The sequence below is a fragment of the Ochotona princeps genome, chromosome 29 (assembly GCF_030435755.1).
Source record: "Ochotona princeps isolate mOchPri1 chromosome 29, mOchPri1.hap1, whole genome shotgun sequence".
NCBI lineage: Eukaryota > Metazoa > Chordata > Mammalia > Lagomorpha > Ochotonidae > Ochotona > Ochotona princeps.
In genome coordinates this window covers 4,665,641-4,688,819 of record NC_080860.1, presented here as the reverse complement: position 1 = coordinate 4,688,819, position 23,179 = coordinate 4,665,641, and the positions used below count along the sequence as shown (strand labels likewise).

The 23,179-nt window shown below is 47.7% G+C and overlaps 1 protein-coding gene across 1 annotated transcript; it reads right to left on the bottom strand.

Annotated features, from left to right (window-relative positions):
* Window positions 1-765: 765 nt before the first annotated feature.
* Window positions 766-23,178, bottom strand: RAD9B (RAD9 checkpoint clamp component B). Its single transcript, XM_058656454.1, has 11 exons — window positions 23,045-23,178; window positions 20,951-21,021; window positions 19,933-20,082; window positions 19,621-19,735; window positions 16,800-16,899; window positions 12,246-12,352; window positions 10,370-10,476; window positions 10,213-10,277; window positions 9,694-9,819; window positions 7,213-7,441; window positions 766-901 (listed from the first exon to the last, which is right to left on the bottom strand). Exons 1-11 carry the CDS (start codon window positions 23,079-23,081, stop codon window positions 767-769), a joined length of 1,242 nt encoding a protein of 413 aa, XP_058512437.1. The 5' UTR covers window positions 23,082-23,178; the 3' UTR covers window position 766.
* Window position 23,179: the final 1 nt, after the last annotated feature.

The window sequence follows — 23,179 nt, the reverse complement described above, 5'->3', positions numbered from 1 at the left end:
CGATATTCCCCAGCTCCTCGTGGCTTGGTGCTTTCACCAAGGCCTGACAGACACGCTCAAGCCCCGTGTGTTGGGTTCTGGCTGAGTGTGAGCAGCCCAGGGCAGGGAGAGGCGCGGCCCTCGCAGTAGCAGGCATGTTACGTCATGGTGTTCCTGGGTCTGTCTGCATGTGAATGGAGACATGTCTGGCGGCCTCTGGGCAGAGCAGGTTGCTGCCTATGTCACCGCAGAGATCCAGCTTCATCTGTGTCTGGTGCATTATATGCTGAGTCATGTGGAAAGTCAGGACAACTGAGGCTACGACAGAAAGTTCTACAATACTGAGAAAGGCTCCAGGGTGAGGGGATCACTTAGGTTTTTATTCATCCCCACTCCTTGGGGTTATTTTACTTCAAGTTTTAGCCTGTAAACTATTCAACAAAAAGGGGCACCCTATGAGAAGAGAGGACGTAACTTGTCTGGTTGTTAAGCACCCAAGTCTGAAGTACAAGGATAGCCGAGCATGAACAGAAGCCAGGGCTGCTGAAGGCAGCTTCAATACCTGCAGGAACTGGCAAGAAGTGGAACCTGGCTTGCACTGTGACCGGCTGGCAGCTCTGCCTCCCCACTGGAGCGGTTTATGGCCTAAAGCGACCCTTAACAAGCGGCTGTTAGGAGGAGCTGCTCGTCCAAGGGGCCGGCTTCCTCCATTCCCAGGACTTGCGGAGCTGAAGCCAGGCCTCGAGGTGCCTGCGGGCCTGCGACCCAACAGGGTGCTCGCTCGGCGTCACACAGCCTTGGACTGTGATGGATTGCTGTTACCTGCGTCTTCCTCACTGTCACTTGCTGTGGCCACATGGTCAAGAGGATGGCTGTGTTCTTGCTGGTCTGGTGCCAGGGCCCCAAAGAACATACAGGAAAACTGGAAGGGAAAAGAACCACGCTGGATGAAACCAAGCATTCTTAGTCCTCACCCCACTGGACTGACTCTGATACTTCTTTCTGGAGCCTTCCTCCTGCCCTGCTCTCCCAGCTGCTCCCAGCCAGCCTTCAAATCCAGGTCTGCCAGCCCATGGCTACCTGGTTTCTGCAGCTTTACCTATCCCATGCTCAACTCACCATCTCACTTGGACTGGGGATCCCCAAACCTATTAACAGTAGAATCTGCCCCCTCCCTTCAAAGGACTGTGACAGTCAGCTGCGGTTCCTGCGCTGCTCAGGCCCTCTGGTCCACATCCAGCTCGGCAGGGCCTCCTGCTTACTGTCTGGAACCCGGCACTTGGGCCGCTGACGCAGCTCAGGATACTCAGCATGCCTGCACTCTGTGCTGCTGTCTCCCTGGCTGAAACTGTCCAGCTACACTGGCCATCAGTGCCTTCAAACCACCTCACACCCCAGCTCACCTGCCCCCATAGCCACCAGCTAATCCACTCCTTACATTGCAAGGTATCCTGAACTTCCCCTGCACTGGAGGCTTTTAACAAACATGCATTCAGTCATGTGACTGGGCTCATGTGATAGCTGGTATCGGGCAGTTCTGACGGTCGCTGCTGGACTCTGCTCTGGTCAGAAAACCTCAAGCAGTTGGGGGATTGACCGTGGGAAACCAGATAACAAACCCCCGAGATGCCCCTGTGCTAAGCCCAGGGCTCCAGATGGCAGGGAGGAGTGGTGAAGATCACAGGTACCATGGATGTGTTGCTAATAGCACCGGCCAACCAGCCAGACAGGCCCAAGGCCATCACAGAGACCCTCCCCAACTGTGGGGGTTGGGGACAACACCATGGAGGACAGAGCCAGCCACTGCCAGCCCACAAGGCCAGAGACAGTGAATGCAGTGGCACGGGGCCCGAAAGCTAGGGCCATTCCTGGTGTGTGCTGGAAGAAGTGCGGCTCTGCCACCACCTCGACCACCCCAGTGAGAGCATCAGGGACTCTCTGGCCTTCAGAACGGTGAGATGGTTTATCTGCGCTGTTGGACGTCATGGACAGTGTTTCTGGTGAAGCAGCAGGAAGCAAACACCGGGCTGGGTCCTAACGGGGCAGAGATGATGCAGTTGCCTCAAGTTTGGGGTGTGTTTGTGTGTTTTAAGGTTTCATCTATTTGTTACGTCTTTTAAAGGTGTAGTGACAGACATCTCCCCAAAGTCCTGGAACAACTTGGGCTGGGCTGGGAGGCGAAGAGTCTGAAACTCCATCCGGGTCTCCCACGTGAGTGGCAGGGACCCGAGCCCTTCAGCTGTTACTGCTGCCCCTCAGCTCTGCACGAGGAGGAAGCTGGGATTGGAAGCAGAGCCTGGTTTGAGTCCCAGCCCTGCTTCAGGTCTGGCTTCCTACTGATGCACGTTATGGGAGGCAGCGATGCCAGCTTAAGGACTGCAGCCCCTCCCACCCACATGAGAGACCCGGATGGAGTTCTGGGCTCCTGGCTTCAGCCTGGCCCACAGCAGGTTTTTGTGGAGTGGGGGGGCATCATATCTCCCCTGCTCCCTTTCTCCCTCTCCCTCTTTCTGCCTTGCAAATAATATTAAAAACAGTTTGCACATTGTCCTCATTGTGGTGCCTACACCTGTTAGCTGTGTTCTTGCGTAGATTATATGCATAAAGACCAGCACGGCCCTGAGCAGAAAAGAGGAATACTGGAACACATTGACTTTTGCAAACCCGCACTGCCAACGCAGCACCCCTGGCATATTTTTCTTCTGAAGGGTGAAGTAAGCTGCAGTTGATTCGATGGAGGGGGGGATCTGTGATTCCGTTAGAGCAGCCTAGACAAGGCTAAGGGGGTGCTGGCATCAGCTCCACACAGGGAGAAGTGCAATGGGTCAGAGGAAGGCTGCCCTCCATGAGCCCACAGCCTGCCCAGTAGGATGATGAGCTGGGCAAAGGAGAACCTCCAAAAGAGCTGTATTTCTTAAACAGCCGCTGATCAAACACTGAAGTCATGCATTGGGCAATCCCAGAACCAGAGCGGGTTCCCTAATGACGGGCAGCATGTATGCATGGAGCACAGGAGAGCTGCAGCGTGGGCAGACAGTGTGCGTGCACAGAGCACAGCGTGGGCAGACTGTGTGCACAGAGCACAGGAGAGCTGCAGCGTGGGCAGACAGTGTGTGTGCACAGAGCACAGCGTGGGCAGACTGCGTGCACAGAGCACAGGAGAGCTGCAGCGTGGGCAGACAGTGTGTGTGCACAGAGCACAGGAGAGCTGCAGCGTGGGCAGACAGTGTGTGTGCACAGAGCACAGGAGAGCTGCAGCGTGGGCAGACAGTGTGCGTGCACAGCACAGCGTGGGCAGACTGCGTGCACAGAGCACAGGAGAGCTGCAGCGTGGGCAGACAGTGTGTGCACAGAGCACAGGAGAGCTGCAGCATGGGCAGACTGTGCGTGCACAGAGCACAGGAGAGCTACAGCGTGGGCAGGCAGTGTGTGTGCACAGAGCACAGGAGAGCTACAGCGTGGGCAGGCAGTGTGCGTGCACAGAGCACAGGAGAGCTACAGCGTGGGCAGGCAGTGTGCTTGCACAGAGCACAGGAGGGCTGCAGTGTGGGCAGGCAGTGTGTGTGCACAGAGCAAGGAGAGCTACAGCATGGGCAGACTGTGCGTGCACAGAGCACAGGAAAGCTAAAGTGGGCAGGCAGTGTGTGTGCACAGAGCACAGGAGGGCTGCAGTGTGGGCAGGCAGCGTGTGTGCACAGAGCACAGGAGGGCAGGCAGTGTGTGTGCACAGAGCACAGGAGAGCTACAGCGTGGGCAGGCAGTGTGCGTGCACAGAGCACAGGAGAGCTACAGCGTGGGCAGGCAGTGTGCGTGCACAGAGCACAGGAGGGTGGCACTGACCCATTATCTTGGCCTCCTTTCTATCAGCAGTCTCCTGCACCTGCCACTGGCTAAGGCTCAGCCACCTGTTACAAATCCGTTTTGTGGCTCTCTCGTTACTAAGTTAGGTGGCAGTTTGCTTGTTACTTGGGCGTTCCACAAAGGAGGCCCCCTCAGGCCAAATGCAGTGTAATGCCTGCAAGTTACTGTGTGCCCGCTACCATGGAAGGGAGAGAAGAAAGACCTAGTCTAGCCTGGGCTGAGGGGAAAGGGTTGGGCAGATCTGCAGGGAGCTGCGGCCACACCATGCCACATGTGTAGTCACCCTCCAGACACGGGGCAAGGGATGGGCTCGCAGCGGTACAGTCATCCCGTTCTGAGTAAAGAAAACCCCAGGAGGATAAACTAATGAAAACAGCAGACAGGCAGCAGGCTGTAAGATCGACACCAAAAACAAAGGCCTACACATACGCACCCACAATCATAGGAGAGAGACCCCACTGCCAGTAACAACAGATGCCTGAACTCAGAACAGGGAGCCACTCCCCAAGGTCAGGGTGCCTGGGCCAGGGGAAGGGAAACGGCCCTACCTATCCTTGGGCACTGTGCCAATGCCAAAAGTATGCCGGGCGGGTTCCTGAAGCAACAGAGAGCCCAGCAACAACAGAATCTCCCAGTGGAGCCAAATATACAAATTTTCCCCAATAGGGTGACATGGACCCTCAACAGGAGCCGAGGAAGCCAGGGGAAGGGCAGGCTGAGCTGAGCAGAGAAAGGAATAGCCCGGTCACACCGGGGATCGCAAGGGCAGAAGGGGCCAGGGAGTTGGGCGGCCGCTTTGAGGAGGACAGAATTAGATCCATACTTGGTATCTCAGGAAAGAGGTGCCCTGAGTGGCTGAGGCTATCGAGATGAAAAGGAGAACACGCCCTGAGGAAAAGCTCCTGGTCACTGACTTTGGCCTAGCTCAGCCCTGGCTGGTGCAGGTATTTGGAGTGAACCACAGACAAAAGGCTCTCTTGCTCTCTCTGCCTTTAACAATAAAATGGGGGAAAAAAAGCAAAGTGGAAAACAGCATCCTTATAACGAAGAAGTGAGAAAAGGCATGCTCATTTGTGTAAAAAACAGAAAATAAGGGGCTACATACAGGCAAGAGGGAGAAGAGGAATGAGAACTCCTGCTGTGTGTCTGTGTTGTGTGTGCTGTGTGCGTTGTGTTGTGTTGTGTGTACTGTGGGTACATTTGCTATGGATCTATTTGTGTTCTGTAGTGTGTGCTGTGTGTGTACCTGTGTTTGTGCTGTGTGTCTGTGTAACCTGTGTATGTCTGTGTTGTGTGTGCTGTGTGTGTACTGCATGTGATGTGTGTGTGTCGTGGGTACATCTGTACTGTGTGTTGTGGTACCTGTGCTGTTTATTATGTGTGTGTGTGTAGTGTGTGCTGTATGTGTTGTGTGTGTATCTGTAGTGTGTGCTGTGGGGCGTGTGCTGTGTGTTGTGTGTGTATCTGTGTTGTCCGTGCTGTGGTACCTGTGTTGTGTGTGCTGTATGCTCTGTGTGTGTGTGTAGTGTGTGCTGTGTGTTATGTGTGTGTGTCTGTGTAGTGTGTGCTGTAGTACCTTGCTGTGTGTGGTGTGTGTGTGTGTAGTATGTGCTGTGGTACCTGTGTTGTGTTGTGTGTGTGTGTCTGTGTAGTGTGTATCTGTATAGTGTGTGCTGTGGTACCTGTGCTGTGTGTGTTGTGTGTGTGCCTGTGTAGTCTGTACTGTGGTACCTGTGCTGTGTGTGTTGTTTGTGTGTCTGTGTAGTGTGTGCTGTAGTACCTTGCTGTGTGTGGTGTGTGTGTGTGTAGTGTGTGCTGTGGTACCTGTGCTGTGTGTGCTGTATTTCTGTGTATCTGTGTCCCTTCTGTAGTGGTAAGGATCCGTCACCTGCTGCCTGCCAGAGTGTACCCTGGCTGAGAGCTGCATGTGGCTTGAATGTGGGCGCTCTGGGATGGGACCTGAGTACCCCAAGGGGCATCTTCACCTAAGCTGAGCCAAATGCTCACCCCCAAATCCTGCGTAGTATGCTGTAGCTTTTTTCAAAGAGTTTGAGATTATTTGAACGTGAGACATTAACACATAATCAGGCACATAAACGTGGAAGTCACTAGCATCAGCGCAGCTGCCCTTTCAGCCTGGCTCACAGAGGGCGCAGACCCTGCCACTCACGTACAGAGGTGGCTCTAAGGTCCTTGTCAACACACGGGCCCAACAGCTGGCTGCCGTGGTCCTGAGGGAGGTGGGAGGGCAGAGGGCTGGAAGGCCTGGGAGGACTGTGTTCACTACCCAGGGCAAGTACCAAGAACTGCTCCAAGGACTGGAGGCCCCGGGACCCATCGGAGACACAGAATGCTGGGATGCTGTTTAAAGCAAGCTGTGGAACCCTGATAACTTGTGTTGAGAACTGACCACGGGCCAGTTACAAATATTAGCTCCATGAATTTTTACAGTTCCATGTAACAGGTGTAATTATTATCCTCGTTTTACTGATAAAGAAGCTTTTCTGTGACTTAGCCAGAGATTAGTAACTAATCCAGGTCAACGAGCCAGTGCATGGCAGCAAGGCCTGACCAGTGAGCCCAGACGTGAGGGCCAGCACACCCCACAAGGCCTGACCAGTGAGCCCAGACGTGAGAGCCAATGCACACCCCACAAGGTCTGACCAGTGAGCCCAGACGTGAGGGCCAATGCACCCCACAGGGAGAACTAGGGGGCTGAGAACAGAGGTCCTGAGCTGGGGGAGACTGCTCACTGACTCCACCCCTAATTTCAGATTTCCAAGGGTTTGCCTCAGCCCCTTAGGACAGGAAATGCAGAGGGAAGAGCCCAACCTGGGGCTCTTGGAGCTCTTCCTGGTGCAAACGCTCAGAGCCCTGAGGAACCTGACGCCGCAGGAAGTGCTGTCTTGCTACTGGTGGGGGGAGGGGGTAGAAGAGGCTCAGGGCAGGTGGCCCAAAAGTTATTACACAAAAGTTACCAAACGTCCTTTATGCGATTTCACCATGCAATTCTGTATTCAAAGATAAACTGGACTCCAATAATTGCACTTTTTTTTTTTGAGAGAGAGTCGAAGAAGTGAAGTTTGAAGCAAGAGAAACAAAAGCTCCCAACAGTATGACTGGAGGGGCTGCTAGAAGTGGAGACCAAGCCAGGTAAGTGTCACATCTTCTTGAAGACATGTCCGGTGTCTGCTGGAAGAGGCTTTGTTAGGAACTGCCCGCTAAGTGGATTCTGTGACTTCACCTCTCACCAGCCTAGAGACAAGAGCCTGGTTCGAAGGCCTGTGGGTGGGCTGGACAGCATGCCTACAGAGCACTGAGCTGAGGAGAAGCCCCATGGGCCATGTGGGCCATCGTGTCCTCCGCCCCTACCTTCCTGAGGTGTGGATGGCCTGGTCCTTCCTCAGGGTCACTGACGACACTCTCAGGAACCTCACTGATGTCTGTGCTCCCCACTTCTAGCCCGGGGCTGCCAGGATCTTGGGGCCTAGACGTGCCCGTGCGTTGGTGGAATCTTCCGGTTGCTCTTCTGGAGAGACGGTCTGGGACTTGGCTGGTTGAATCTTTACTGGCCTCATGGTTTGACTGTATGAGTTCTGACCTGAAGTATTAAAAGGGATTAATTTAATGAACTATTGACTTACAAACAATGTATTTCTGTACCACGCGGAGCAGTGTGGAATGACAAAGATAGGACTAGTTTGGCAAATGGAATTCATTGTTAAGATTTGTGTATACAGTCATTTGGAAATTCACTTCATGATTCAAATCTTTCAGTAAAGCCATCAAGTGTGGAGGAGATATCTTGTGATACAGTGATAGTACCAGGTTGGGAGAAAAGTTAAATACATTACTGGAACTGGTGGTGCTGGTGCTTAACAGTTAAGCTTCTGTCTGCAGTGCCAGCATCCCATGTGGGTGCTGGTACATGTCCCAGCTGTTCCACTTCCCACCTAGCTCCCTGCTGATGTGCCTAGGGGAGGCAATGGAGGATGGTCCAAGTGCTTGAGCTCCTGGCTCCTGGATTTGGCCTGGTCCAGCCCTGGGTGTTGGAGCCATTTTTTTAAGTCATGCTTTTATGTCAGAATTTGTGATATTTGGAATGTATCCACAACATACTTTGGTTTTTTGTTTGTTTGATTGCTTGCTTTAAAGATTTATTTATTTTTATTGTGAAGTCAGATATACAGAGAGGAGGAGAGACAGAAAGGAAGATCTTCTGTCTGATGATTCACTCCCCAAGTGACCGCAATGGCTGGAGCTGAGCCATTCCGAAGCCAGGAGCTTCTTTCAGGTCTTCTATGCGGGTGCAGGGTCCCAACGCATTGGGCCGTCCTTGACTGCTTTCCCAGGCCACAAGCAGGGAGCTGGATGGGAAGTGGAGCTGCCGGGATTAGAACCGGTGCCCATATGGGATCCCGGCATGTGCAAGGAGAGGACTTCAACCACCAGGCCACAGCGCCAGGCCCCACGACATATTTGAAATGAAATGACAGTATACAAAGTTACATGCAGTGTGTGATTCCAATTTTTTTTTAGGATTTATATATTTTATTGGAAAGGCAGATACACAGAGAGGGGAGACAGAGAGGAAGATCTTCTGTCCAATGATTCACTCCCCAAGTGAGCTCAACGGCCGGTGCTATGCCGATCCGGAGCCAGGGGCCAGAAGCTTCTTTCCAGGTTTCCCACGCCGGTGTAGGGTCCCAAGGCTTTGGGCCGTCCTTTACTGCTTTCCCAGGCCACAAGCAGGAAGCTGGATGGGAAGTGGAGCTGCCGGGATTAGAACCGGCGCTCATATGGGATCCTGGCTCATGCAAGGCGAGGACTTTGACCATTACGCTATCGCACCGGGCCCATGATCCAGTTTTGTCTTTTGCTTTCATTTGAGAGTCAGAAAGACTGGTGGACAGGGCCTGGAGCAGTAGCCTAGTGGCTAAAGTCCTAACCTGCATGCACCTGAATCCCATGTGGGCGCCAGTTTGAGGACAACCCAAAGCCTTGGGACCCTGCACCCGTGTGGGAGACCTGGGGAAGGCTCCTGGCTCCTGGCTTCGGATTGGCACAGCACTGGTTGTTGTGGCCACTTGGGGTGTGAATCATCACAAGGAAGATCTTCCTATGTCTCTCCTCCTCTCTGTATATCTGACTTTCCAATAAAAATAAAACCTAAAAAACAACCCAGACAGATGGACAGATAGAGCACTGATCCAGTGGTTCTCTTCCCGAATGCCTATAAAAGGCTGGGGCACGTCCTCCACCTCTGAGAGCCTGTGCTGGCAGCTGGAAGCAAGAACCAGGCCCAGGGCTAAACCCCCCCGGGACCTGGGCATCAGAGCCAGCAGGCTGAACACCTGCTTCCTAGCCTCAGTTCACAAGAAAGTGCACACCAAATAAAAAGCCGGAAAGTGACATGGGGAGCAAAGATGCTAACAGAGGCCGCGTCTAGGTTGGTGAGTATGGGTGAGTTTGATTTTTGTCTTCAGACTTCTCGGGTGAAGTGACCCTCTTTCCGCGCCAAAAAAAAAAAAAAAAAGAAACACCTCATGTCGCAATAGTCCCTGTATCTGAAAGTTCTATGTCATGGACAAAGACTCAGTGAAATCTAACTCTGTATCACTCCAAAGGCAGGAGAAAAAAACTAAACTGAAACTTAGAGATGCCTCTTTACATAGTAACAAAGAAACAGCAGAGAGACTGAGGAAGTTCCAGTGGGAAGAGAAAACGCCGGCAGCCGCTGGGGCCGGCCACACCGCCCACCTCTGCAGCTTCCAAGTGAAGGCCACTGCCTCAGCCCAGAGTTAGGTGGGGAAGGTCCTGCCCAGCCAGTCCGAGACAACAGCACGGCCTTACCTGCTTCCTGTCTGTGACAGGGCCAGGGAGGACCGCGGCGAGCAGGCCCCACTGGGGCCATCGTCCAGGGTGGCCATAACGAAGTTGGCTTCCAGCAACATATCATCGATACTCAGGGCCACAGGCCTGCAAGGATAAGGTCAGAGACAAAATGACACCTTCCTCGTGGCTGCGAGGCATACAGAAGCAAAGGATATTTTGTTCTGAAGTGAAAAACGCAGACTTAACTCGAATGTTTGTGTTTTCACAAACCGACACTGTCGTAAGAGCTGATGGATCTGTGGAAGTAAGTCTCATAAAACGCATCTTTACTTACTGTGCGAGATATTTTAGTTCTAAAAATGTGCAGTTTCATAGACATGTAACTGGTTTAAGCTTTTTTTTTTAAGATTTATTAAGAAGAATTAATAATTGTCTAATAAAGTTTCACAACTCCTGAGGGACAAATTAATTTCACAGGGTTTTATTACTGACATCTAACAAAAGGAAACAAATTTAGAAAAGTTTCCCAGGACCTACTTTCCAGGAAAATCAAAGTGAATGGATATAGGTGCGCGTGTAGCTTCTGAAAACATCAGCATCCCCTGGGGGAAGAACAAGAAAAAAAAAACTTTAAATCTTCATTTTAAAAAAATGTGAAAACTTGGATTTGAATTTGACACAATTATTTGTTTACCTTCAATTCTTTCATGCAAAATGTTATTTCAGTATTCACTCCAATTTGAAAGAAGTCAAACTCATCCGGGCCGACGAACATCTCACTGTAAACGGAGTTAGTCAAATCTGCTTAGGAAAACAAAGACAAAAATGAGTCTTGGGCCTGGCGCGGTGGCCTGGTGGCTAAAATCTTCTCCTTGAACACGCCAAGATCCCATATGGGCACCGGTTCTGGTCCCGGCAGCTCCACTTCCCATCCAGCGCCCTGCTTGTAGCCTGGGAAAGCAGTCAGAGACGGCCCAAAGCCTTGGGACCCTACACCTGCATAGAAGACCTAAAAGAAGCTCCTGGCTTCGGAATGGCTCAGCTCCAGCCATTGCTGCCACTTGGGGAGTAAATCATGGGACGGAGGATCTTCCTCTCTGTCTCTCCTCCTCTGTGTATACCTGCCTTTCCAACAAAAATAAACAAATTTTTATTTTTAAAAAAATGAGTCTTGGGCCCGGCGGCGTGGCCTAGCGGCTAAAGTCCTTGCCTTGAAAGCCCCGGGATCCCATATGGGCGCCGGTTCTAATCCCAGAAGCTCCACTTCCCATCCAGCTCCCTGCTTGTGGCCTGGGAAAGCAGTCGAGGACAGCCCAATGCATTGGGACACTGCACCCGCGTGGGAGACCCGGAAGAGGTTCCAGGTTCCCGGCTTCAGATCGTCGTGCACCGGCCCGTTGCGGCTCACTTGGGGAGTGAATCATTGGACGGAAGATCTTCCTCTCTGTCTCTCCTCCTCTGTGTATATCTGGCTGTAATAAAATGAATAAATCTTTAAAAAAAAAGTTCAATACTAAGATTAAAAAGTTGAGTCTCTAGTCAACCACAGTGCTATTATTACTCCTAAGAAAGTAACTCCCAAGAGATAGTGTCTCCTGGTTACTAAATGGCCATCGTAATTCAGAGATTGCTCAGAAACATAAAACAGACTGTGTCATGAGCCAGGCATATACTTTGCAGAACAAGTACTTGTAGGTGCCAAGGAAAGACTTGAACGAAGGAGTACAAGCACGGTGGCCATGAGCCTGAGCGTCTACACTGAGATCCTAAGCTACCACTTCCTGTGACACCAGCCAGGTGACAGCCTTCCCCCGCACTTCCACTTCATGTCAAGTGAGCGTAATAACAGTACCTACATCACAGACTTGTTACGAAGTAAACTATGGAGAACAGATCCTGGCAACAGACACGCGCTACAGCAGTCACCTGACCCAATCCGAGCCCTGGTTCTTCTGGCTTTTCACTTTAAACAGTACAGTTCCTTCCTCTGTTATTCTTTCTTTACTGGTGTCATTGGAAACAAATTATTTAAGGTGAAAGAGTTTGAACTAGTTTGTTGTGCCAGATAGATTCTAGAAGATCTTTATGATACCTAATGATTCCTTCTGTGTAACTCTCAGCAGAGCTGATTTAGGCCACTAGTCAGTTTAACATGCATAGTTTATGCCCTAGATATGTGCCATCTAGAATATTTTACATTCCTAATTCAAAACTTCACATAGTCAAACATCATCTCAGCTGGGTTGCTTTTTCTTTATGCTACACACCAAAACAGGCCTTAAATGCTTCACTGAAAATACATTTTCCTCAGTAATCATTCTCCTAATTTTGTTTTTAATTTTTTTTAAGATTTCTTCATCTCCTAATTTTAAAACAACTGAATTTCCAAGCGAAATATCTTCATTGTGCTTAACTCTTGGGAATTGTCAAACATTTTTATGATTGTTCCACACTTTATGTTTTTTCGATGGGAATAAATATTATGCCATGAATACTTACTGTGTTCTTACTAACCAGGCAAGCCAGGAAGTACTGACCCAGAATCACACCAGGAAAGGTATCATTCTTACCCACTGACTCCTCATGAGGACTCTTCAGGCAAAAATCCAGTGGGGTAACTGCCAGAGTCACTTCCTCTTGACTTGATGTAAAAAGAACAATCGCCTCCGCAAGCAGTCTACATAATGGAATCGAAGGCATTAGCGAAACTTGAAAAACAAACAGGAAGGTAGACTTCAATAAGCCATGACTCAAAATTTTAATCTGGAAATAAGTAAGTGAGTCAGCTTGGGCTTAGTAAAAGGTATTGGAAAGAGTCTGTCATTTTTCTTTTTTTTTTTTTTTTTAAATTATTTATTATTTAACTTCAGTAATTACATTGTATTATGTGACACAGTTACATAGATACTTGGGTTCTCCCCACCCCTCCCCAAACCCTCCCACCATGGTGGATTCCTCCACCTTATTGCATAACCACAGCTCAAGTTCAGTTGAGATTTCCCCATTGCAAGCGTATACCAAACATAGAGTCCAGCATCTTATTGTCCCGTCAAGTTCAACGGTTTCTTAGGTATACCCTCTCTGGTCTGATGACAGAGCCAGCAGAGTATCATCCCAGTCAATTGAAAGCTCCAACATACCATCAGCAAAAATTTACATCATTATGGAATTAATTGACATAGTAATGAGTAACCAATATGTTAAAAGTAAATGCGGGTTCCCAGCCACCTTCTGTGACCACCTCACCTATACTTCAATTTTAGTTTATACACAACATATAACATTCAAAACTGTCATTTTTCTTATACCTGAATTTCTGTATTTTCAGAATATTTTTAAATTGTAACTTCATTTGAAGGCCAAGAGAATAGCAGAACAAATCACTAGAAAAACAATTTTTGAAAGCTGTAATGTGAACAAAACACTAGAAACACTGTTAATTTTACATGCTCAGTACATGCAGTCTATTTAAGATGCCCTCATTTCACATGGGGATCCTTAGGTTCAATGCCTGGCTCCCTTCTGACTCCAGCTTCCTGCTCATGCAGGCCCTGGGAGGCAGTGGAGATGGCTCCAACAACCAGGTCCCTGCTACCTCTGTGGTGAACTGGACTGAGTTCCTTTCCCAAGGCTTTAGTCAAGTCCATTCCTAGGCATTGCAGGCATTTGGAGTGTGTGTGTCTCAAATAAACAAAATTCTAAAAATCAGAGAGAGAGAGGAGTCTGGGATCGCCCGTCCACTGGAAGAGAGGCAGTCATTGCAGCAGAATGGATTAGGCCTCCACTTGGGATACCCACATCACAGAATACCCGGGATTGAGTCCTGGCTATTCCACCATCAGTTCAACTTCTTAATGCAACCAGGAGGCAGGAGATGATGGCCCAAACACCTGAACTCCTGCCACCCATGTGGAAGATCCACATAGAGCTCCAGGCTTTGGGTTTCAGTCTGGCCTGGTCCTGGCTGGACAGAAGATTCTCTCTCTCACACACATACACATCTTTTCAACTACATAAATAGACAAAACTTAAAAAAATGGAGCTGTTCAAATCCTGTGAGGTGAACTCTGCTGGAGAGCCAAGGGGAGGCTGCTTGCTGCTCATTCTCCTTCCTGGACTGTCCCCGGTACACTCAGAAGCATCCATACAGCCCAATGCACTTTCGTCCTGTGCTTGCTTTCACAGAAATGATTTAGAGAGAAGTGGCTTTGTTGAGATATAACACACACATGACACAATTCACAGGAAAAGCTAGTTAGTTCCCGTCTCCTAGTGACTAGTGCTGTTGAGCATCTTTTCATGGGCTCATTGGCTATGTGTGTATCAACTTTGCAGAAATGTGTATTAAAAACCTTTGCCCACTTTTTAAATTTCATTTATGGTTTATGTACTGAAGCAGAGAGACAGAAATGGGCAGCAAGATCTTCCATCCTTTGGTTCATTGCCCCATTACCACGGCATTCGGAGCTGCCCAGGTTGATGCCAGGAGCCCCAACCCCAGCCAGGTCTCCCACGTGGACAGCAGGGAGGCAGCTACCTGAGTCATCATCACTGCCTCCCACCGTCTGCTTTAGTAGAAGCTGGACTCAGGAACCCAAGCCGGGAATCAAAGCTGGGCATTCCAACTAGGCTAGATGTTCACCTCTGTCTTTTCAAAAATTGCATTGTGGGCCCTGCACGGTAGTCTAGTGGTTAAAGTCCTTGCCTTGCATGTACAAGCCAGGATCCCATATGGGCGCCGGCTTATATCCTAGCTACTCTATTTTCCATCCAGCTCCTTGTTTGTGGCCTGGGAAAGCAGTTGAGGACGACCCAAAGCCTTGGGACCCTGCACTGGTGTGGGAGACCCAGAAGAGGCTCCTGGCTCTTGGCTTTGGATTGGCTCAGCTCTGGCTGTTGCAGCTGCTTGGGGAGTGAATCACTATGGAAGATCTTTCTCTCTCTGCCTCCTTCTCTGTAAATCTGCCTTTCTAATAAAAATAAATCTCAACAAAGATTTGCATTGTAAATTCTGTTTCTTTGGAAACTGAGGTGTTGCTAGATGTGATCTTGGTCGTAACCCAATGCTGCACATTAGTAGAGCAGTTACTTCGATGCTAAAATGTCAGGAACACCTAGCAAATCTATCTGGGAATCTTCCCAGTGTGAAGGAGTATGTGTTATACAAGTCAAATTCATGAATGTGCAATTCAAAAAGGAAAATAAATGCAAATCGCTAATAAACATGTAAAAATAAGACTCAAATTTAATAGAAAAAGAAAATGCAACAATGAAAAACAAAGAAGTGGACTTGTGATGCAGCAGCTAAGTTGCTACGTGGGGTGGCTGCCCCCCACGTTGGCAGAGTGCCAGTTGGGAGGCCCGCCCCATCCAGCTTTCTGCCCAATTGCACCTGGGAAGCAGCAGAGGACGGCTTCCGTGCTACAGTCCCCACCACTCACAGGAGGACCAGACTGAGTTCGGCCTCCTGCTTCAGGTTGGCTCAGCCTTGCCTACTCGGGGCAACTGGGGAGTGAAGCGAAAAGTGGAAGCTGTCTCCCTGTCTGTCTCTGATTTTCACATAAAATGAAAGTAAGTATTTGTAAGAAGAATATCTAAGAATAACTGTTAAAACAATAAAAATTATGCAACCAGTCAAAAGAATCAATTTAAATGAACTGACATAGAAAGATACTCATGGTAAATTAAAAAGAAATTACAAACAATATGGATAACAGGACTAATAGGTGGTATAAATGAGAGAGAGATGACCATTAGCTATAGGAAGAGAACATTACAGTGGCATCCAATTGTTAATAAAAGCTACTGCCCCTTTCAGGGGGGATATAAGAGATGGAGGAAAACTCATTTCTTTCCTTTGTACTCTGGTATGTTTTGGACTGTACTGCAAGAATCATGTACTACCTTTGAAATTAAAAAAAAAAAAGAATACAGGGGGTGGGTGTTGTGATGCATCTGGTTAAAACTACTCCTGTCGGGGCACCTGCATTCCTATCAGAGTGCCCAGTGTGAGTCCCAGCTATTCCACTTCCAATTCAACTTCTGAGTAACACATCCCGGGAGGCGGCTGTGGATGGTTTGGTGCCTGGTCCCCTGCCTCCCATATAGGAGACCCCTGTGGAAGACAGGCCTTCTGAATACAGCCCAGACCTGCTTGTGGCAGGTATTTGGGTACTGAACCAACAGACACAAGGTTCTCTCTCTCTCTCTCTCCCTTTCAAGTAGATTAAAATAATGAACATTAATATTGTAAAACAAGAATAAGGATAAAATATCTTTTGGCTCACAAAGTATTGGTAATTAATGTTTAATGCTACTGGTGGGCCTGGCGCCGTGGCCTAGCGGCTGAAGTCCTTGCCTTGAACGCGCCAGGATCCCATATGGCCACCAGTTCTAATCCCAGCAGCTCCACTTCCCATCCAGCTCCCTGCTTGTGGCCTGGGAAAGCAGTCGAGGATGGTCCAATGCCTTGGGACCCTGCACCCACGTGGGAGACCTGGAAGAGGTTCCTGGTTCCCGGCGCAGCACTGGCCGTTGTGGCTCACTTGGGGAGTGAAACATCGGATGGAAGATCTTCCTCTCTGTCTCTCCTCCTCTCTGTATCTCTGACTTTGTAATAAAATAAATAAATCTTAAAAAAAAATAATGCTACTGCTAAACTAAAACATTGGGTACACTTTCACTAACAAATGTGCCTCCCTCATTATTGAAGAGGAGAAAAAGTAAAAACGCTTAGCAATTTCCGTGGGTTCTGTGTCCTGAGGTTCAGGTACCATGTGAAGATAAAACTTTTTGAGAGAATGAATTTTTCTCTTTCGGTAGATCTTGATGTGGAAGGCATTGGTGGGATATCTTTAGAACTCTGTTGAGCACCAGTAACCATGAGCCCATCAGGTGGTCACTCTGCTGTTAGCGGAAGATACTCTCTGCTTTTGGCTTTAGCTATTCTCCGCGGCTGTCTTTCTCAAGGATTCCTCTTGACCCTGTGAGGTGATTTTTTCTGAGTCAGGTTTGAGCTTAAGATAAATCCTGTAATGGAAAAGCTCCACAGCATGAATTATTTTTTTCTGTGGTCATGCTACATTCAGAAAAAAAGAAAAAAAACATAACAGAGGACTCCTTACCGTGGCTGAATCATTAGTGTATTAGAACATGTACTCTTTTCAAAGATCACTTGCATAGGCATACTTTCTTGAAAACGCAGGTTATGGGTTCTTTTAACACCTTAAAAAGAAGAAAGCCACCTTAGTATTTTGCGTGTAAAATTAGTATGTATATATTTTTTAAACATAAATTTATATTTATTGGAAAACAGATTTACAAAGAGAAAGAGAAGGTCTTCCATCCACTAGTACAGCCCCCAAATGGCCACAGCTGAGCCAATCTGAAGCCAGGAGCTTCTTCTGAGTCTCCACACAGGTGCAGGGTCCCAAAACTTTGGGCCATCCTCTGCTGCTTTCTCAGGCTACAAACAGGGAGCTGGGCAAAGCAGAGCAGCTGGGACATGAACTTGAGCCCATATGGGATGCTAGCACTTGTAAGGTGGACAATTAGTCAATAGAGCAATTGCCCAGGGCCCCAAAATAAATGTATTTTTTTAAAGTCTTTAATTTTCACAGCCTAAGGAAGGCAATAAATCTAAAGGAATGTTTACTATTTGGCAGGTGTGTAAAGCTGGGAGCAGCTCTACTGCTCCAGGAAATGTGGTTAGTGCCCCCTAATGGCCACCATGGACATGTCTCACCCTTTGACCCACCGCACAGAAGAGTACCTGAATTCCCATGAAATACAGGTATTTTTCTTTCTTTTTCTTTGCTTTTTTTCTTTTCATGTCACAGTACCCACAGTGTTAGTCCAGAGGTATGAGGATGTAGTTTCTTATGTGTGGAACACTGACTGCCCAGTAGTCTGACCCTCTGTACGCACCTTTCAGCCAGCAGTGCTCCTTGTGAATAGGTTTCTGGTGGTCAGACCTCAACATCTGGTCCATGAGTCATCTCAGAGGACAGAAGGAGAGGAAGCAGGCAAGGCTGAGCATCCTTTATCCGAAATGCTTGTTGCAGAAGTGTTTCACATTTCAGGGTTTCTTAGATTTTGTGGTACCTGGGACCTTGCCTTACTAGTTGAATATCCCTAACACAAAGATCTGAAAGTTTTATACTTTTGAGCACATGATACTCAAGAGTTCCAGACTGCAGATTTTGGAATAGAATGCTCAACCTGATATGGGTATGGGCCTATGTGCCAGGTACTATACTTTTTAATTTTTAAAGATTTATTTTATTTGGGGTTGACATGGTGACTCAACAGGTTAATCCTCCACCTGCAAATGCTGCGTCTCATATGGGCACCATCCCCTGGCTGTTTCGCTTCCCATCCAGTTCTCTACTTGTGGTCAGGGAAAGTAGCAGAGGATGGCCCAAAGCCTTGGGATTCTGCACTTAGGTGTGAGATCTGGAAGAGGCTCCTGGCCTCCATCTGACCCTGGCTGCTACAGTCGTTAGCAGAATGAATCAGCAGACAGACTTATCTTTTCCTCTCTTTACCTCTCACTATCTCTGGGTAACACTGTCTTTCAAATAAATCTTTTTTAAAAAAACCAATATGTAAGGGCTGGTGGGGTGTCATATCTGGCTAATCCTCTACCTGCAGTGCTGGCATCCCATATGGGTGCTGCTTTGAACCCCGGCTGCTCCACTTGCAGGCCAGCCCCCTGCTTACAGCCTGGGAAAACAGGGGAGAATGGCCCAAGTGCTTAGGCTCCTGTGCCCATGTGGGAGACCCGGAAGAAGCTAACTTACAGAATGTGCTGAGTGTCCCACTATATACAGGAATTACTGAAGTGTCACAAAAATCCCATGAGGTTGGTACTAAAATTACTTAGTAAAGGCTCAGAGATGTGAAATTATTTTCTCAGGGTATCACACAGGAAGGAGCAGAACCAGAGTTCCCCTTGAATCCTGTGGCTTCCAGAGTGGCTGCCTTCTATCTCTACTCCACAGGATGGAAAGTCCCATGAGTACATTTTCAGCCTAGCACGCAAGGCTGGGTGTCAGGAGCACCACAGGCAGCTTGGAGCATCAGGGCAAGGACACAAACTTTGGCTTCCACTTTCAGGGCCTGCAGTCACACCCAGGCTTAGTGACTGATGAGTTCCACGGGCTTGTGCCAGTCCCGTGCCCTACACGATGGCATCTGTCTCCTGGCTTGTGGTTAGTACAGGCAGCCATTATTTACTTCCGTTCTTACCAAGGAGCATTTGTGGCTAAGACAACACACAAAGCACTCTCAGAATATTAAATAGCATGTCATTTTTAGAGCAACTATTTGTTTGAGTTGAAATGGGCATTTAAGAACTTGATTTCAATGCAGGCCAATCCCATGTCACTGATAATTCAAAAAAGAAATAATATCAATCATTTTACAATACTTTTACAGCAAATAAATAATAGCTAGAACTGCCCTGTTGCAGGCCTGGGGTGGTAGCTTAGTGGCTAGTACCTTGCATGTACCAGGATCCCATATGGGTGCCGGTTCTTGTTCCCAGTTGCTTTACTTCCCATCCAGCTCCCTGCTGTGGCCTGGGAAAGCAGTCAAGGATGGTCCAAAGCCATTGGACCCTGCACCCGTGTGGGAGACCCAGAGGAAGCTGCTGGCTTGTGGCTTCCGATTGGCTCAGTTCTGGCCATTGTGGCCACTTGGGGAGTGAATCAACATATGGAAAATCTTCCTCTGTCTCTCCTGCTCTCTATATCTGACTTTCCAATAAAAATAAATGAATAAAAAAAGAACCGCCCTATTGCCTAACTATACAAATTCTAAGCAATAAAGCAGTGTGAAATATTGATACACAATGTCAGTATTCTAAATGTAAAAAGTGTTTTAAAAACTTTCAACCAGAAAAAAAAAAAAAAAACACTTTTAACCAGGCCGAACTATACTTACCATGTCGGTAGAAGAATCGAATAACTACTTTGCAGTTGTCAGAACTGGTGAATATATTACACTTCTCAACATTTCTCTCAAGGGAGTTCAGGTATCTAAAGATGGGCAGAATTGACTGTAACACAAATAGAGTATACATATTAAGCACTTACCTATGGTGGTTGCTTGGTTAGCTTTTCAAAAAGTAACAAAAGGAGAGTATTTGTATTCAGAAGTGAGTAGACTTGTCTTGCATGCTATTAAGTATATGCTATGTCCTATGTAACCGATGTTCCTATTGTACAAGAGAAAGCTTGGGCCATTTTTATTTACCTTCATTCCCAACTTGCAATTTAAACGAGATGTTGTGCCACTGTCTTTCATTTTCACTGGGGTCAACCACTGATAATGTTGAAAAAACACAGGAGAGAAGAGGATCGATCCATATGATGACTCAGAAGAATTCAGAGTCCTTAGAGCAAGCTGGGAAAATAAGGTTATGGTTATTTAGGGGACAATCAACTTCCTTTAAAGAGTAGTTCAATTCAAAAACTTTTATGTTTCACATCACAAATACAGTTACATGCTATGTAACGGCATTTCAAACAACAGACCACACAAGATTAAACTGCCCAACAACACATTTTTCCCTAACTGTCCCCATTGTTACAAGACACATGACTGTGTGTTCAAGTAAGATGGTGAGGTATTAGCTATGGACTGCAGTATATAGTACACAGTGTGTATATGTGTATACATACCTGAGCATATCTATATCAAATACATACATGTCCTAAATCTAAAATCGGTAGTCTGAAATGTTCAAATTCTAAGTGCCTCAGGCCTTAACTTTAATGTGTGAAGCAGCGGAAAGCAATATGAAGGGAATTACAGAGAGTACAAGCCAAGGGAAAACTTTTGATCTGGTTAACATTTAGCCTGGGCTGGATTCTTGAAGCATCTTCTCTTGGTCTTTTCTTAACTTTGGTTCTTTTTTTTAAGATTTATTTATTTTTATTGCAAAGTCAGATAAACAGAGAGGAGGAGAGACAGAGAGGAACATCTTCCATCTGATGATTTACTCTCCAAGTAGAGGCAATGGCTGGAGCTGAGCCAAGCCGAAGATAGGAGCTTCTTCCGGGTCTCCAACGTGGGTGCAGGGTCTCAAGGCTTTAGGCCATCCTCAACTGCTTTCCCAGGCCACAAGCAGGGAGCTGGATGGGAAGCAGGGCTGCCAGGATTAGAACTGACACCCATGTGGGATCCCGGGATCCCCGCGCATTCAAGGAGAGGACTTCTTTAACTGCTACTCTATCGCATTGGGCCCCTTTCTCTTAACTTTCTTACTTACACCTTTTTCAGATGGGTCAAGCCACAAGAAGTCACTGATTCGGGACAGAGCTTGGATTGCTTTCCCAAATACTAGGGAGAAAAGAAAAAACACTGCTTACATTCTTTCTAACAATAAACATACCTTTAAAGATTATATTAGCATTCAGGAGACTCAAGATATATTTACATACAACAGTGGGGCCAATTGAACAATGAATCCTTGACCTGCAAGACAAAACCCTGGAGAGGAAGATACAGGCTTTTGGCATCATAGTTACCATTGATAAATATTACCTATTAGTTATTTGGAAATTGTCAACAAAAATTCTACCCAAACTTGGCTGCCTGTTTTGCAACACTTAGTTCAAACCTGGTTCTACCATTCACTCTGGTCTACAAGTTGTATATCCTACAGGCTCTCCTTGCTTTCCCACAGGCTGAGAATAATTTCAATGAAATCAGATTCCATTTCTTGTCACCTCTTACCATACAGATTCAAAACATCTAGTCTTATGGGAAAAAACTGTAAAGCAGAAGGCATAACTATGAGAAGAGTTTGTGAGGGTATGTTGGACTCTTTTTTTTATACTCTGTATTGCTTTAAATTTTTTGTTTTGTAAATTTGTATTTATTTATTTATTTTTATTGGAAAGGCAGATTTACAAAGGAGGAGAATGAGAGAAAGATCTTCTATCCACTGGTTCACTCCCCAAGTGGCCAAGGCAGCCAAACCTGAGCTGACCCAAAGCCAGGAGCCAGAGGCTTCTTCCAGAGGCTTCTTGCACATGGATACAGGGTCCCAAGGCTTTGGGCCATCCTGACTCCTTTCCCAGGCCACAGACAGGGAGTTGGATGGGAAGTGGAGCAGCTTGAACACGAACTGGTGCCCATATGGGATACCTGCACTTGAAGGTGAGGATTAGCCTTTTGAGCCACAGCGCCATCCCCTCGCTAACTTTTTATTTACTGAGTATTGTGCACCTGCTATGTGGCAAGTAAACCCAAGGCACTGGAGGTATGGCAATGAAAAAGGAATAGAGACGGGCGTCTGCCTTGGGGTTAAGATTACTTGGGACTCCCCTATCCCATATTGGAGTGCCTGGGTTTGAGCATCTGGCATGCTTCTAATTCCTGCTAACATGTACCCTGGAAGGCACTAGTGATGGCCAAGAACTGGGGTCCCCGCCACCAATGAGGGAGACCCGGATGGAGTTCCAGTTTCCCACCTTCCACCTGGCCCAGCCTGTTACTGATGGCACTAGCAGGAGGAGTGAACTAGCAGATGAAAAAATCTCTTCTGTCTGCTCCTGTCCTTTTGTCTCTACCTTTCAAATAAATAAAAATTAATGAAATTTGAAAGAAAAAAAGGAAGATGGGTATAGTCCCTATCCTCATAGCACTCACAATCTAAAGAAAAACAAGACTAATGATACATAATTTTTTTTTAAAAAACTGAAGTGTACAATACAGAACTTGCTAGAATGTTCTAGTATTCTACTCTGAGGGCCAACAACAGAAGGGGCTGTGTGCTCCCTGTTCCACTCATGAACTCTCTCCCTGTGCTCACACACCAACCATAAACCATTGCTGTTCTAAATACTTATCTCCAGAGTAACAGTTCCCAGGCATTCCCTTTGATTGCTGCTTTGCTGCCATCTGTTCCCTTCCCTGAACCCTGTCACATGGGAGCTGCTATATGATCCTATTCTACAAATGAACAGACTGAGAACGTGGGTTAGCGGCTTGTGCGAGGTCAGACATTTAAGAAACGGTAGAGTCTGGAGTGTTTAAAAATCCATTGAGGCTCTTCTTTCTCTGAACACGCTTGCTGTTCAGGCATCATTTTCCCTCAATTCTTTTGGGCCGCAGCTCCTCTTCTAGCCCGAGTCAGACGAGATGGGACAACTTCACCTTAGAGGCACTGCTTAAAAAATACGCATAAGAAAAGGCGACGGGCCTCGGTCCTCTCCTCAGAAAGTGGCCTGGCAGGACCCTGCGTGAGACAGGCGCCTGGGCAGAGGCCCTAAAAAGAGGACTGTGGAGACACTCCATTAACCTTAGGCTTTCCCTGTCTACACAGCAATCCAAAAAGAAAACAAAAACGGCTCTCCACCTTTCACCGCACTGCCGCTCATCCCGCACTTCAGCATGGCTACGGGCGGAGAGCGCGCCTCGAAGCCACCGCCCCGCGTGCCCGGATGTTGCCCGCCCTTCTCCAACACTCTGTCATCGCTTTCCTGCCACGGGA

What these genes read in the sequence shown, in the direction of transcription:
- RAD9B (XM_058656454.1), bottom strand. Translation starts at nt 23,081, where the DNA reads ATGCTGAAGTGCGGGATGAGCGGCAGTGCGGTGAAAG. An exon ending in TTGACCCATCTGAAAAAGGT is followed by an intron (nt 20,083 to 20,950) that starts GTAAGTAAGAAA and finishes TTATTTTCCCAG; the next exon opens with CTTGCTCTAAGGACTCTGAA. An exon ending in ATTGCAAGTTGGGAATGAAG is followed by an intron (nt 19,736 to 19,932) that starts GTAAATAAAAAT and finishes TTTGTGTTACAG; the next exon opens with TCAATTCTGCCCATCTTTAG.